General features: G+C 34.0%; 1 protein-coding gene across 1 annotated transcript in view; it reads left to right on the top strand.

Annotated features, from left to right (window-relative positions):
- PHF14 (PHD finger protein 14) overlaps positions 1-14,417 on the top strand; it is a 254,861-nt gene that overhangs the window by 78,811 nt on the left and 161,633 nt on the right. The window contains exons 8-13 of the mRNA XM_042781427.1: positions 162-308; positions 935-1,205; positions 1,515-1,621; positions 2,878-2,973; positions 4,830-4,933; positions 10,413-10,544. Coding sequence (XP_042637361.1) covers positions 162-308; positions 935-1,205; positions 1,515-1,621; positions 2,878-2,973; positions 4,830-4,933; positions 10,413-10,544 — 857 coding nt within the window. The remainder of the gene's footprint in view (positions 1-161; positions 309-934; positions 1,206-1,514; positions 1,622-2,877; positions 2,974-4,829; positions 4,934-10,412; positions 10,545-14,417) is intronic.

Here is a 14,417-nt window from a genome sequence, read left to right as displayed (position 1 = left end):
AGTCTTCATGCATAAAAGTTATCTTTAAAATTTATTATAGAAATAAATAACCTTGCAGGAAATTCCTCAAAAAGAAATGTTATTATTTTTTGTTAGGTTTATTATGACCCTTTAGAACAGAAATGTTCACTTACTCCCCGCCCCCCTTTTTTTTGCTACAGGATATAGCAGATCCATTTTTTGCTTATTGTAAGCAACATGCAGATAGGTTAGACAGAAAATGGAAGAGGAAAAATTACTTGGCTCTGCAATCCTATTGTAAAATGTCTTTGCAAGAGAGAGAGAAACAACTATCACCAGAAGCACAGGTATGGGACTCATATACAAACATTTGTTTTTTTCTCTTCAGATTATGCATTTCAGAATCCTAGTGTTTTGTCAATGACATGCAAAGTGTAATTAAGTTAGTTACCCAGAAAATAAACTGTCCTTAAGGTAGATGAAGAGTATAGTTTGTGGCTGAATATAATACTCTTCATCTAGGTAATATAGTAGACATTTATAAAGTATATTTTCAAATACATTAAAAAAATATCACTTAGAGGAATTATTCTATGAGTGCAGTAGGTTGACCTCACCTTTTTTTCCAATCTTGTCTAATGTTCGTTAATGCAATGGATTTAATCATTCTGACTGTTATTTAAAATATTTTGTGTAACATATGTAAATTTATGGAAACTCGTGCAGTACGGAAAACTTGAAGTTAATCAAATTAGTTTCTCAGAATTGTAATCATAGATTAGGACAATTGTTACTTAGTTTCTTATAACTCAGGAATTATACAATATACCTTAAGGAATGTGGATAGATATAATTTGCCTTAATTATACAAAATTTTGGCTATCTTTACTGTCTCTGAGATTGGAAGTAAAAATTATGAGAAGATGTGTGCTCTACTAATGTCTTAAAAATTTGTATACGTTTCTTTTTGTAGGCGAGGATTAATGCCCGGCTTCAACAATATCGTGCCAAAGCAGAGCTAGCTCGATCTACTAGGCCACAGGCCTGGGTTCCAAGGGAAAAACTGCCCAGACCACTCACTAGTAGTGCTTCAGCCATTCGTAAGCTGATGCGGAAAGCAGAGCTAATGGGTATCAGTACAGATATCTTCCCAGTGGACAATTCAGATACTAGTTCTAGTGTGGATGGAAGGAGAAAGCATAAGCAACCAGCTCTCACTGCTGATTTTGTGAATTATTATTTTGGTCAGTATAAATACTCATAAATATACATTTTCATTTAGAATAATTATTTAATGAAAGTATTTGATAGCTGCTAATTTTTAGAAATTTATTAGCTGTGCCATATTTATCAAGTAAAAGTATATTTATTTTCCTAATAAGTTGTGGGCTATTATCAACGCTAAGTTCATGTATTTGTAAATAGACGTAAGTGTTTGAAACAGTGTAGGTTTTTATATATAGTAATCTCTGTGGCTAGCTTCTTCCTTTATGTAATTTGTGTATTAGCTTTTATTTTGTAGTAAAATAAAATTGGGTATTTAATTTAAATAGAGCGAAACATGCGCATGATTCAAATTCAGGAAAATATGGCTGAACAAAAGAATATAAAGGATAAATTAGAGAATGAACAAGAAAAACTTCACGTGGAATATAACAAGGTGAGTTAAGTATAAAACAAAACAATATGATATAACAGATGCTATTGGTTATTTCTTTTGTGATTTCATGAAATTTCTGTGTTTCATTTTGAAATTCTTTTAGAGGTTTTAGACCCTTCCCTACAACAATTATCCTCCATTATCTTCATTGCTTTCACTACCACTGAGCATTTTCTATATGCCAGATAGAACTCTGCGCATTTTAAGTATACCTCCTCAGTTAAATTTCACTTCAACTTTACAACATAAGTTAAGAGTCCCTCATTTTTAGAGAAGGAACCTGAGCCCTAAAAAGATTAAATAATTTGCCAAGACTCACATAGGTGGCCAAGTCATAGACCTTGAGTTTTAAGCCAAGTAGTCTTAATGGTAGTCTTTATTTCTAATCAATATGTAGTATGATAGAACTTATCCTTCTATATTTGTAAGAAACTTGAAAATTTATTTTTAAACTATTGTTTTAATCTTGAATAGTAATGTTACTTTTGATTAAAAAAAGGAAAAATAATAATTCTCAATTTAAATTTGCATTGTATTGCTTTATTCTAATAATGAGGGTTGAGATAAGAATATATAAAAGAAAGATGTGGCTAAAATATCAGTAATAAATGATGTGAGCATGTAACACTGATGTTGACTTATTATTAGAAAACATTTTAAGTGATAAAAAAAAATTAGTAGGAAATAGGTTTCTATATTGGAAGGAAGGTTGGACAATCCACTTCCATAGATACTGTCTCGGAAACCCACGGAGGGGTTACTATGAGTTGGATTCGACTCAACGGCAGAGAGTTTGTTTTTTTTTGTTTTGGATGTTTCTATAATCAGCTACGTTTTAGTGAGAAGAGTCCTGGAACTAGATTCAGTACTTCCTAGTTCTGTGATCTTGGTCCATTCATAAAAACTCTAGTTTTCTCGTTATGAGAATTATGGAAGTGTAGCTTCAAGGGTCAAAAAAGTTAATTAACAGAATGTATATAAAATTATATAGCAGATGATAAAGGGATATATAAATGTATCATTATCGTTAATAATTAGTAAAAATACTAACATGAAACAGGCAACAGCTTACATTTTATTGGTGCTGCTAAATAATTGTATAGTCTTCTCAGTACTGTTGTGAGTTGAATGTATTATAGATATATAGAATATAAATATAGAAACTTTTGAACAATTATTGATAAATTATTTAAATTTTCACATAGTTTACCACACATTTTAATGAAGTTAACTAATGTGACTTACTTACTTTTTAGCTATGTGAGTCTTTAGAAGAACTACAGAATCTGAATGGAAAACTTCGAAGTGAAGGGCAAGGAATATGGGCCTTGCTAGGCAGAATCACAGGGCAGGTTAGTTTCTTTCCAATAGCTATCTCCTTCTATTCTTGCTCTCCATATAATTTTCAAAGACCACATTCCTGATAAAACTATTGCTTTGCTAACTAAAGAATTCTGTTTGATTGGGGCCAACTAATCCTCTGGGAATAATGATCTCTGCCTGAAATATATCTAGAGCATTGTAAGCAGCCTACTGAGGACCTGTAGCTTAATTTGGTTATTTTAACAGCTATCTTGTTTGCAAAATTTTTCATTTGCTCTGACTGATTGACCTGTCATGTGTGATGAAGTTAATGTATGAAGCATGAGTTACTCTTACTGCATTCTTCTTTAATATAGCAGTTTTAGATACCTTGCCACACTTTTTTCTGTCCTGTTCTTGTGCTATACTTAGTTCTTTTTTATTTGGATGTGAAATTTAAAATTTAAAAAGCCAAACTGGAGAGATTCATTTTCATGTTGATTTTGTATTAAACTGTGGAAGAGAAAGTTTTTGAAATCTTAGTGTTCAAGTGTAGTTTTTCTCCTTCAGCAGTAGCTATTTATTGTAGGTATGAAAAAATCATTTTATCCTTAAACATTTTTACCATGTTAAAATTTTTGATTGAAAACAATTATTGCAAAATGGATTTCTTTCAATGCTCTTTTTTTAGCATACTATGTTTATAATTGATAAGTTGAGAATATACTCAAATAATGTTAGTTACATGTTTAAGAATGATGGAGATCCACTGTTTGTAGTCCTTTCACTACAAACTGGTTTAATTTATAAGGGAAGCTTTTAAAAGTACAGATATTTTTCTTTGTGCTTGTTTCAGAGGTTTACAGAATGGAATTAATCATATAACTCATGTGTATATATAATTTTAGGAAGTAATACATACTGATTTGTATTGTGCCATGCTAGCTTTGAAGATACTTCTTTTGTGAACAAGGGTGTATATGCCTTAAATTATAGTGAATTTTAAAAGGTAAGAATGAATAGTCAGCTATGGAAGAATTGACCTTTGCTCCTTTTGCCAGGGGGTTGTTGGAATTTTGGAACAATATAGTATTTTATATTTTATGTTTAGAATACTTAATGTTGAGTTCAAGCCTATTAGTTTATTTACCAAGCCAACATTATTTTTTGGCTTGGTTGCAAGTGTTTCTCATATCTCCTATTTAGTATAAAACATTAGCTGCAATAAAAGAGCATTTTCGTTCATTTAATAACTTTTAACAGAGGTTCATGATTTCCTTGTGCAAATGTAAAATACACAGCAGAGATAGAATTCATTGGTACTGCTCTCATGACATTTTTTTCTAGTTCATTGAACAGATGCTGGCCGACAGGGCTACTGAGAAATGACTTTGATAGATGGTCACTGTCTGAGAAGCTAGCATACTACAGATTAGTAGAAGCCCAAAGAGAATCTGTGTGCTTTGTGGAAAGCTTAGTCCAATAAGATAATTTTTCTAATTAACCCAGGGAGCACCAACATAGCTGGGATGTTTAGGAAAATAAACGGCCTCAATATTCTTTTGTTAAGTGTACTGTGCTATTCTTCTTTTTTTTTTTTTCTTAAACCACCGAAGTGCTTGTCCCTGTCTTTGACTTTTTAAAGCTAAAGTAGAACTTTCATTTTCATAATGTTTTAATGTTCCATTGAAAATTGGCGAAAGTATGGAATTAAAAGTTTCTAATAGAAGTAATTACGAGATTAAAAAATTCATTAAAATAATTTTTGCTAGTGTAATAGCTGGTAAAATAGATGTTTCCCTCAGAATCCTAGCATATTTAGTTGGCTTAAATGGCAAATAGGGGAAAATGTTATTTTACATTTCTTCCTTAAAACAATATGAACTGCGTTTGTTCAAATCAATAGAAGTTGAACATACCGGCAATTTTGCGAGCACCAAAAGAAAGAAAGCCGAGTAAAAAAGAGGGAGGCACACAAAAGACATCTACTCTTCCAGCAGTACTTTACAGGCAAGTAATGAATAATAATATTATGAATAATGATAATGTGTATTTTTAACTAATAGTTGAAAATAAGAAGATACTTTAATATTTCAGAATCAATTATATCTATACTAGAATTTAAGTTAAATACATTTGAAGTTGACTATATTAATACTTTTATTAAAGATGTTTTCCATATTAAATGATAACTCAAACTCATTGCCATTGAGTTGGTTCCGACTCAGTGATCCCTCCTTGGGTTTCCAAGGCAGTATCTCTGTGGAAATATATTGCCCAGTTTTCCTTCTGAGGAGTGGCTGGTGGGTTTGAACTGCCAGCCTTCTGGTTAGCAGTCAAATGCCTTAGGCACTATGCCACCAGAGCTCCTGATTGAATGATAGAAGTCCTTTTTGTATCTCTTTTAATAAGATAAATGACTTTTTGTATTCTTTAAGTAATAGAACATGTCTGCATGAGCTCCATGGAAATGAACAGTCCCTTTTGGGGAATTGGAGAGTCACTTTAAATAATATAGATGATTATTCTCATAAATAATGTAACTTTATAATAGGCAAAGGCACTCTGGTGGTTAAAGTATTGGTCTGCTTACCAAAAGGTTGGCCACTGGAAACCAAACACCACTTCCTGGGAGAAAGATGAGACAGTCAGCTTCTGTAAGATTTACAGCCTTGGAAACTCTTTGGGGCAGTTCTACTCTGTCCTTCAGGGTCACTATGAGTTGGAATGGACTCAACGGCAGTGTTGTTGTTGTTTTAATTTTTCATTTTTGTTTTTTGATATAATAGGCAAATACACATTTATATTTTATTTTTACTTGACTCAGTTCAGAGTTTTATCTGTGTTTTTAGGTAGTGATGGATATTGTGTGTAATACAGTCTAAATCTAGTGCCTTTTTGTACAGTAGTGGGCAAAGAAGATAAGGTTTAATTTGTCTGTTTTTACATTTTTTTTTTCCCACCTGTACTCAGTTGTACTAATTCTGTTTCCAGAAGTACTTTCATTCTTTACTTTTTGGCTCAATATTCTTACAGTGTTCACCATTATACTAATTTTATATTGTCAGACTTCTTTCCATATCCAGATAGGTTAGAACCTCCCTTTTTTTCATGTAACATTATATTGACTAAATGAGAGAAGTTTAGAAAACAGTGGTGTGTGTGTATGCATATATGCATATATTCATGCATACACACACACACACACAGGCCTGTATTTCATTAATATTCAACCCACAACTTCTTCCTTTCTCAGAAACAGCAGCAATAACAATAGTACTCATCTCTGTACATCTGTTTTTTGTTGGAGGCTCCCTCCATAGGTAACACAAATAATACCATTGAAATGTAGGAAAGGCCCACTGTTATCTTAATGTACAGTGAGTGAGAAGACTAGCACATCCTTATTCCAGCTTTTGCCACCATCAGGCATATCTTTACGCTGTTGACTTTTATGGCTGCTACTCATTTTTGTTTCAGAATATATGTTAAGTGGTTTTCTTTTTTTAACTCTGAGCAACTTTAAGACTAGGTACAGATTGCTATTTTCTGTGCTCTTCTTTTCTAAAGTTTTTTAAAAATCCAAACATCATTGTCTGTGTACTTGGATGGCTTTTTTAGGTTCTTAACTACTTTTCCTTCCATCTGTGCATTCCTAGCAAAATAGACCCTAGATTTTCAGATCATGGTGCTTGTGTCCTCAGGAGTTAGCTGAGTTGCATTTTTGTACAGGAACAGCTTGATTTCTTCAAAACAGACCAAAAAAATCCAAAATAACAATAACAACAGTAACAAAACTTTGTGATCTTTGCAGTAGTTATCAATTGGTATTTTAAGTCTGGTGATTTTAAAGACTTATATATGCAGTTTATTTCTGTATTGAAAGATTTTTAAAATGTTTATAATTAATGTCAGAAAATAAACGCGCTGGTTTCTTCAATAAAAATAACTTGTACTTTTAGAAAATTGGCTAATTGTTTTGTTTAATAATGTACCTTTTTAGAGAAAAATTGAGCTAATTTTAAGTGGCCATTAAGTGGTAATTTAAATGAAAACAAACAGGATGTTGGGAATAAACATCTCACCTAGACCTTCCTTGAAAGGTTTGACTCTATTAATATTTAAATTTATACAAGAAATTCTCAAAAGTGTGTAGAATAATCAGCTCATATGCCTGTCTTTTGTTTGGCTGGAAGCCACAGGAGTGGGTTCAATTCCAGACCTAAAGGTCAGCTAGAGGCTATAGTCTCAGTGGTTCCCTCAGGCTCTATCAGACCAGCAAACCTGCCTCCCCCTTTTTAAAAATGATTTTGAGTTTTGTTCCACATTGTTCTCCCACTCGTTGAGGATCTCCTGTATAGATCCCCCTCTGAGTGGTTGACAATGGTAGCTGTGCACCATCTAGTTCTTCAGATCTCATAGTCATATAGGCTGATGATCGCGTGGTGTACCAGTCGCTTGGACTAACTGTTTCCATGCGTCTTTGGCTTTCTTCATTCTTTTTTGCTCTGGATGAGGAGAGACTCATCGTTGCATCTAGATGGCTGCTTGCAAGCTTTTAAGATCCTAGTCGCTACTCACCCAAGTAGGATGTGGAACAATGTTTTTGTGTAGTATTTATTGCCAGTTGAGCTTGTGTGTGTGTGTGTGTGTGTGTGTGTGTGTGTGATTTGGGTGAAGATTTACAGAACAAATTCACTTTCCATACAGGAGTTCACTAATGCCAATTGATCTTGATGTCCCCTGCAACTATGGTCCTGAGCCCACAGGCCCAACTACTTGCTTCCTCTGGGTAGGTGGTTATGCCCAAGAAGTGACTACAACCTTGTCCCTTATCAGGCCTACTGTATACCTGGGAATTCTTACAGAAAATACAAATACTCTTCTAGAAACATTGTCTGCCAATACATGTTCTTGGGCACACTCTCCTCTTCATAGACATACCTAATAGTTCAACCTGTTCACCCATCTATCTACCCTTATATCCATGTTTGCCTTCACTGACTACACAGTACTGTATGTGCAAAAGGGTTCATCTTTGTTGTCTGTACCTCCCATGCACTTTTCTATGTTTTCCTCTTCCTCAGTGCCACCGTGATGATCACTCACATTTGGTGCATTGCCCTTCTCTTCTCCCAAATCAATACTTGTTTTTACCTATCTAACAGTGTTTTCCCCTCCCCACTCCTGGTAACCAACAAAGGAAATTTGCTTCCATATATAAACCTTTCCTTGACTTTTTATGATAATGGACTAATAGAATATTTGTCCTTCTGTGATTGACTTGTTTCACTCAGCATAATGTCCTTCAAGTTCATCCACATTAGGTAGATAGACTCCTTGGAAGAAACAATCATGGGAGAATAGAAGGGCTATATATTTACCTCAAGTAGACACACGCCCTGGAGAGAACAATCATGGGAGAAAGAAGGGCTGCTTATGCACAGGGAGACAGCTCAGGGGGCAGGAGTGTATGGAGGGATGGACACTGGGAAGAGGTAACTATGGGGAGGAAGTGGGAGGGGAGCTGTTGCATTGTGGTAAACTGTGGTCAATGACATGCGACAAAGTATATGTGAACTGCTGTATGGAAAGTGAATTTGCTCTGTAAATCTTCACCCAAATCACAATTAAAAAAAAGAAAATCTGAAGAACCTGTATTAAGGGGAGGAGCTCTGGTAGCATAGTGGCTAAAGCACTTGACTGCTAACCAGAAGGCTGGCGGTTCAAACCCACCAGCCACTCCTTGGAAGGAAGACAGGGCATCCTACTTCCGTAGTGATACTGCCTCGGAAACCGAAGGAGGGGTCGCTATGAGTCGGGGCTGACTCGATGGCACAGAACAACAACAACAACAACAACATATGCACAGGGAGATAGCTCGGGGCAGGAGTGCATGGAGGGAAGGACATAAGGAAGAGGTAACTATGAGAAGGAAGTGGGAGGAGAGCTGTTGTATTGTGGGAAATTACAGTCAATGTCATGAGACAACTTGTATGTGAGCTGCTGTATGGAAAGTGAGTTTGCTCTGTAAACTTTCACCCAAATCACAATTTAAAAAACAAAAAAAAGTATAGCATTGAGAGTTTACGGCCAAAAAAAAAAAAAGACCCAAACCAAAGATCAAATCTACTTTCATTGAGTTGATTCTGATTCATAGCAATTCTAAGGATAGAATATAACTTCCCCAGTAGGGTTTTGAAGGCTGTAAATCCATACAGAAGCAGACTGCCTCATGTTTCTCCCACAGAGTGGCTGGTGGGTTTGATCTGCCAACCCTTTGATTAGCAGCTCATGACTTCACCACTCAATCACCAGAACTCCTTAAACTGACACAGAAGATATAAACTAGGGCTGTTCCTGCAGCTCTCCCTTCATATGAATCACAAGGAAGATAGCCAACATCTCCAGGACAGCATGAACTCCCAGTCTAAATAATTACATGTCTGAGGTTCATAATGACCGTAAATGAAAGTTAGCACAGTGAACACATATGCCACCTTAATTAAACATATTGGAATGTACAACACAATAATTTAAAATATACATTACAATGAACCTCGAAAAGAGAATGGAATGCATTAACAATATTAAAATCAGAAATCATTAAAAAAAGATTAAATAATAGTTATGGAAAATACATAATTATTGGAATAAATATAACAGTAGATAGTTTAAGTAGATACAGACAGTTAATAATACATGGTTACAACTGAAGAATTAATTAAAAACCAGGCTGTCAGATTGAGGAATTTTTTCAGAGAACCACAGAAAAGGATAAAAAGAGAAAATGTGAAATTAAACTAAGAGATGGGGAATGCAAATAAATTGCTAAAAACAATACCATTAAGTAGAAAAATCAAATGGAGATAATATAGTTGAAGAAATAACAATATTTTTTTTTCCAGGAAAAAACATCTGTACACATTATAGAAAAAGTTGAAATCATGAAGACCAAAGGAAAAAAAAAAATTTGAAAAGTTCCCAGGATGAGATAGCAGCTCACTTACAATGGAACAAAATAAAATTAATACAAAACTTTTCAAAACAACACTAGATACCAGAAAGCCATAAAATAATGTTCTTAAAGAAATTTTTAAAAAGTGACAAAAGAAAATTTGAAGCTAGAAAATTTGGTAACATGGAATTCTGGACAATCTAGGTGGCTATCCCTGGAGCAATGGAAATATTAAATGTATTGAATGTCTCCTTTTAAATATTATATGGTATCTAGAAGCAGTGGAATAAAGTACATATGGCAATATGGCAAGTAAAACTTCTTACACTCAAAAAAGTGTAGAATAATCAGTTAATGACATTTTAAAAAAATATGTGTTAAGAAAAAATTTGATTTTTAACAGAATAAATATTAAGTGTTTGAACGGAAGATTGATTCAGTGGTGAAATTTTAAAAATTAAAATATATTCCATAAACTTTGTTTTCCTATGATTATTATTCTGATCTTTTATTTGCCACTTTCATTCAAAGTTGTGGAATTTGTAAGAAGAACCATGATCAGCATCTTCTTTTGTTATGTGATACCTGCAAACTCCATTACCATCTTGGATGTCTGGACCCCCCTTTAACACGGATGCCAAGAAAGACCAAAAACAGCTATTGGTAAGTAAAATGGAAGGAATTTGGATGTTAAAACTTCTTTGCTTTTAGTTTCAAAAGTGTAAGATAAAACTTTATATCATATTGATTCACAATAAAGCATTTAGCACATTTTAAAAACAGATATTTCCATAAATATTTAACATAGTACAATATGAATAAAACTGTTACAGTGTTCCTGAGAAATGAATTTCCAGTTAATTGAGTCTAGTGTGGTATCTTAGGAATGGATTCTTACTTTAGTCATGAATTCTATCCAATGTGTTTATAATTCTCTTTTGCTTTATTCTAAGAATTTCCTAAATGCTTTATTTTTATTTTGAAATTAAATAAAATCATCAAAGATATTCATGCTTTTACTTGTAATTTAATATTTTATTTCTCTATTAGTGACAGCTAAGGGTTTACTTCTGGTATTTGTTGTTTGTGTTAGTTATATTTAAGATCATTGATTCTTTGAAAATCTAGGAACATTTGACATATGTTTCTGAATTGTATTTTTCATTAACTTAGGCATATTGAATCACTACAGATGTTTAATAATGCTTATGATATCTATAATGAGTTTTACCCTTTTCTTAATTTTAGTCCAAGGGAGAGACAGATGTTCAAATTTTATACTCAATCCTTATAGGAAAGCGCATTTAGGAAATTGAAAGCTTTGGAATGGACACGAGATTCTTTTCAGATAATTTACCTTTCTAAGTTTTAGAAAAGAGTGAATCCCAAATTCTTAAATGGTAACTATAGAGAAGGTCATGTGTGTTCCTCAGACCATTAAGCACATTGTTTTACCTACTAAAGTTACCTTTGCTCAGTTTCTTAGGAAGATTAAATCCTTTCACCATATTCACAGGATTGCATTTTAGTAGTATTTTTATGTTCATTTGTTTTGAGATGTTCTTACTGGTCTGTTCTTTTCAAACATAGTAAAGGGTATTTCTTTTAATACCTATGTGTATTTGACACTTGCAGAATTTAAGAAGAAACTGCTATAGCATATTGGAATGCCCACAGTGTTACTAAGTATTCTACATGGGTTTCTAAATCAAAAGCTAGCTTGACAATCTCTAATAAAGCCCAAACCAACCCTCTGCCATCAAGTCAATTCCAACTCATAGCGACCCCCATTGGGTTTTGGAGGCAATAAATCTTTATGGAAGTAGATTGCCCGGTCTTACTTCCGCAGAGTGGGTGGTGAGTTTGAACCACCAACCTTCTGGTTAGCAGTCAGATGCCTTAGTCACTGTGCTGCCACAGCTCCTTGGCAGTTATTAAGGCCAGGATATTTTATCATGATTCTGGGCATAGAGATGTGCAATTTTCTCCTCAAATGAAGTTATGGATTTTTCTAATATTTCTACTTGCAGAGATCAGGTTTCTAGTTTTATGAAAGTTTCTGGAAGAACTTCCAATGAAAGTGGATAGTCTTTAGGGTGAAAGCATTCTGAAATGGACTAAACCACTTTGGTCCTATTCATTGATTATAATGTTTTAAGTAAAAGTAGAAGCTAATATTGCAGAGTAGTGAATCCTTTAATTTCTTAAGGTTTCTAGTAATTAGATTTCTTTTGGCCTCTTGGGGAGCTCTGGTGGCACAGTGCCTAAGGGATTTGACTGCTAACCAGAAGGCTGGTGGTTCAAACCCACCAGTTGCTCCATAGAAGGAAGATGGGGCAATGTACTTCCGTTAAGATCTACCACCTCGGAAACCCAATAGGGGGTCGTTATGAGTCAGAATCAACTTGATGGCAGTGGGATTAGTCTTTTTTTCTTTTTTTGGTCTTTAAAATCACTTTAATTTTGGATAACTATTCGGTGTATTAATTTTGGAGTGAGCAAGTTTTAGAAAATTATTTTTGTCTGTTACTCAAGAAAAAATTTTTTATTATAAAAGAATTATTTTTTCCTTTCATTTTTTATTTTTAATCAAGTTTGCCTTGAATGTGGAAAGCAGTTTTTCCCTTATTCTTTTTAACAGCTTTATTTTTAAATTTTATTGAAATATAATTTATGTACAGTGAAATACATGAAATTAAAGTGACATGGGTCAATGCTTTTTTTTTTGGCAGTGTTCCTTCCCTTCCCCTCCCACCCTTGGCAACCAACAAAGAAAGTTTCCCTCCATATGTAAACCTTTCCTTTACCCTCCATAACAACAAACTAATACTATATTTGTCCTGTGATTGACTTATGTCACTCAGCATAATGTCCTCCAGTTTCATCCATATTATGCGGTATTTTGCAGACTCTACATTATTCTTTAGTGCTGCATAGCATTCCATATAAGTCCCTTTCTGGATATGTAATTATTGGCAAATAAGAATTTGTTGCTGTCATTTTTGTTATGTGCTTTTTCGTGATGTCGATTTCTTTGTTCCATACAATTTTCTGTGTTGAGCTTGTTTTGTCTATGAATCATGTTATCACTTCCTTTATTGCTATTGTTTTAGTATTTGCTGAATATTTATGCAGGTCCTCTTTTTTGATGTGAAGATTTATCATTTTTCTTTGAGGTTATCCTGTAATTTTTTCTTCCCAAGTTTAGAATAGTCTCTTCTATCTTACTAGTTGTCTTGACTTCCCTACCATCTAGAAGTTTTTTAACGACACAGTTTTTTCCGTCTTTTTGGTTTGTAGTTGTCCTCATTTGTCAATTGATGTCTCTGGTTCCCTGTTTATGATCTTGTAGGCTTACTTGCTTTGGATACTTCCACAGGTAGTTTGGTTTCTAGGTTATATCACCATATGTGTTAATGATCAGTTGTTGTTGGCGTTTGTTGCTTCTCTGTCCAAAGGGCTCCCTTTAGCATCTCTTGTAAGGTTGGTCTGGTTTTAACAAATTCCCTTAGTTTCTGCTTATCTGGAAATCTAATTTCACTATTGTATTTGAAGGACAGTTTTGCTGAATACATAATTCTTGGTTGGAAATTTTTCCCTTTCAGGGTTTTATATATCCCATCCCATTGTCTTCTTGCCGGCATGGTTTCTGTTGAGAAATCCGAGCTTAGTCTTATTGGTTGCCCCTTGTAGGTAACTTTTTGTTTTTCCCTTGCTGCTTTCAGGATTTTTTCTTTGTCTTTGGTTTTGGTGAGTTTGATGATGATATATCTTGGTGATTTTCTTTTGGGGTCTATCCTGTTTGGGCTTCGTTGGACTTCTTGAATGGATATATTCTCATCTTTCATCATATCAGGAAAATTCTTTTCCAACAAATATTCGACAATTCTCTCTGTACTTTTATTTGTCTCTTCCTATTCTGGAATTCCAGTTACACGTAGGTTATTCCTTTTGGTGATATCCCACATGAACCTTAGGCTTTCTTCATTTTGTTTTGATCTTTTTTCTGATTGATCCCTTTCTGAAAAAGGGTTCAGGTATTTGCCTTCAGTCTCCGTAATTCTGACTTCCATTGATTCAATTCTGTTCCTTTGCCCTTTGAATGTCTTGTCTATTTTTGAAAATTTAGTATTAATCTTCTGGATTTCTGTATGTAGATTTTGTATCATTTCTAATTTTTCATTTATTTTGTCATTTTCTTCTTGTATTGTCCTTTGAAATTGTTCTAGAGTTTTCTCTGTGTTTTCCTTCATCTGTCTCTCAATCTGTTGAAGATGCATAAGTACAGTTCTTTTGAATTCCTTATCAGGGAGTTCTAATGCTGCATCTTCCTCAGGGATGTATTTTGAGTCTGTATCTTGGTCCCCTGTTTTTCCTGCTTTATCTTGCTTCTTTGTGTGGACTGTGATGCTCTGTTGTCTCTGAGGCATTGTGACGTTTTTGTGTTTATATTTCATTGGTGGTTATATGTGGGAATGACTTGCCCACGATTTTCATTTGTTTTGTTTATATGTTATTGACGCAAGCAGTGTACTG

Source organism: Orycteropus afer, unplaced genomic scaffold (assembly GCF_000298275.1).
Source record: "Orycteropus afer afer isolate SDZICR_OR568_19922 unplaced genomic scaffold, OryAfe1.0 scaffold00119, whole genome shotgun sequence".
Taxonomy (NCBI): Eukaryota; Metazoa; Chordata; class Mammalia; order Tubulidentata; family Orycteropodidae; genus Orycteropus; species Orycteropus afer.
The sequence above is the reverse complement of the archived record's forward strand: the minus strand, read 5'-3'. Positions and strand labels throughout refer to the sequence as shown.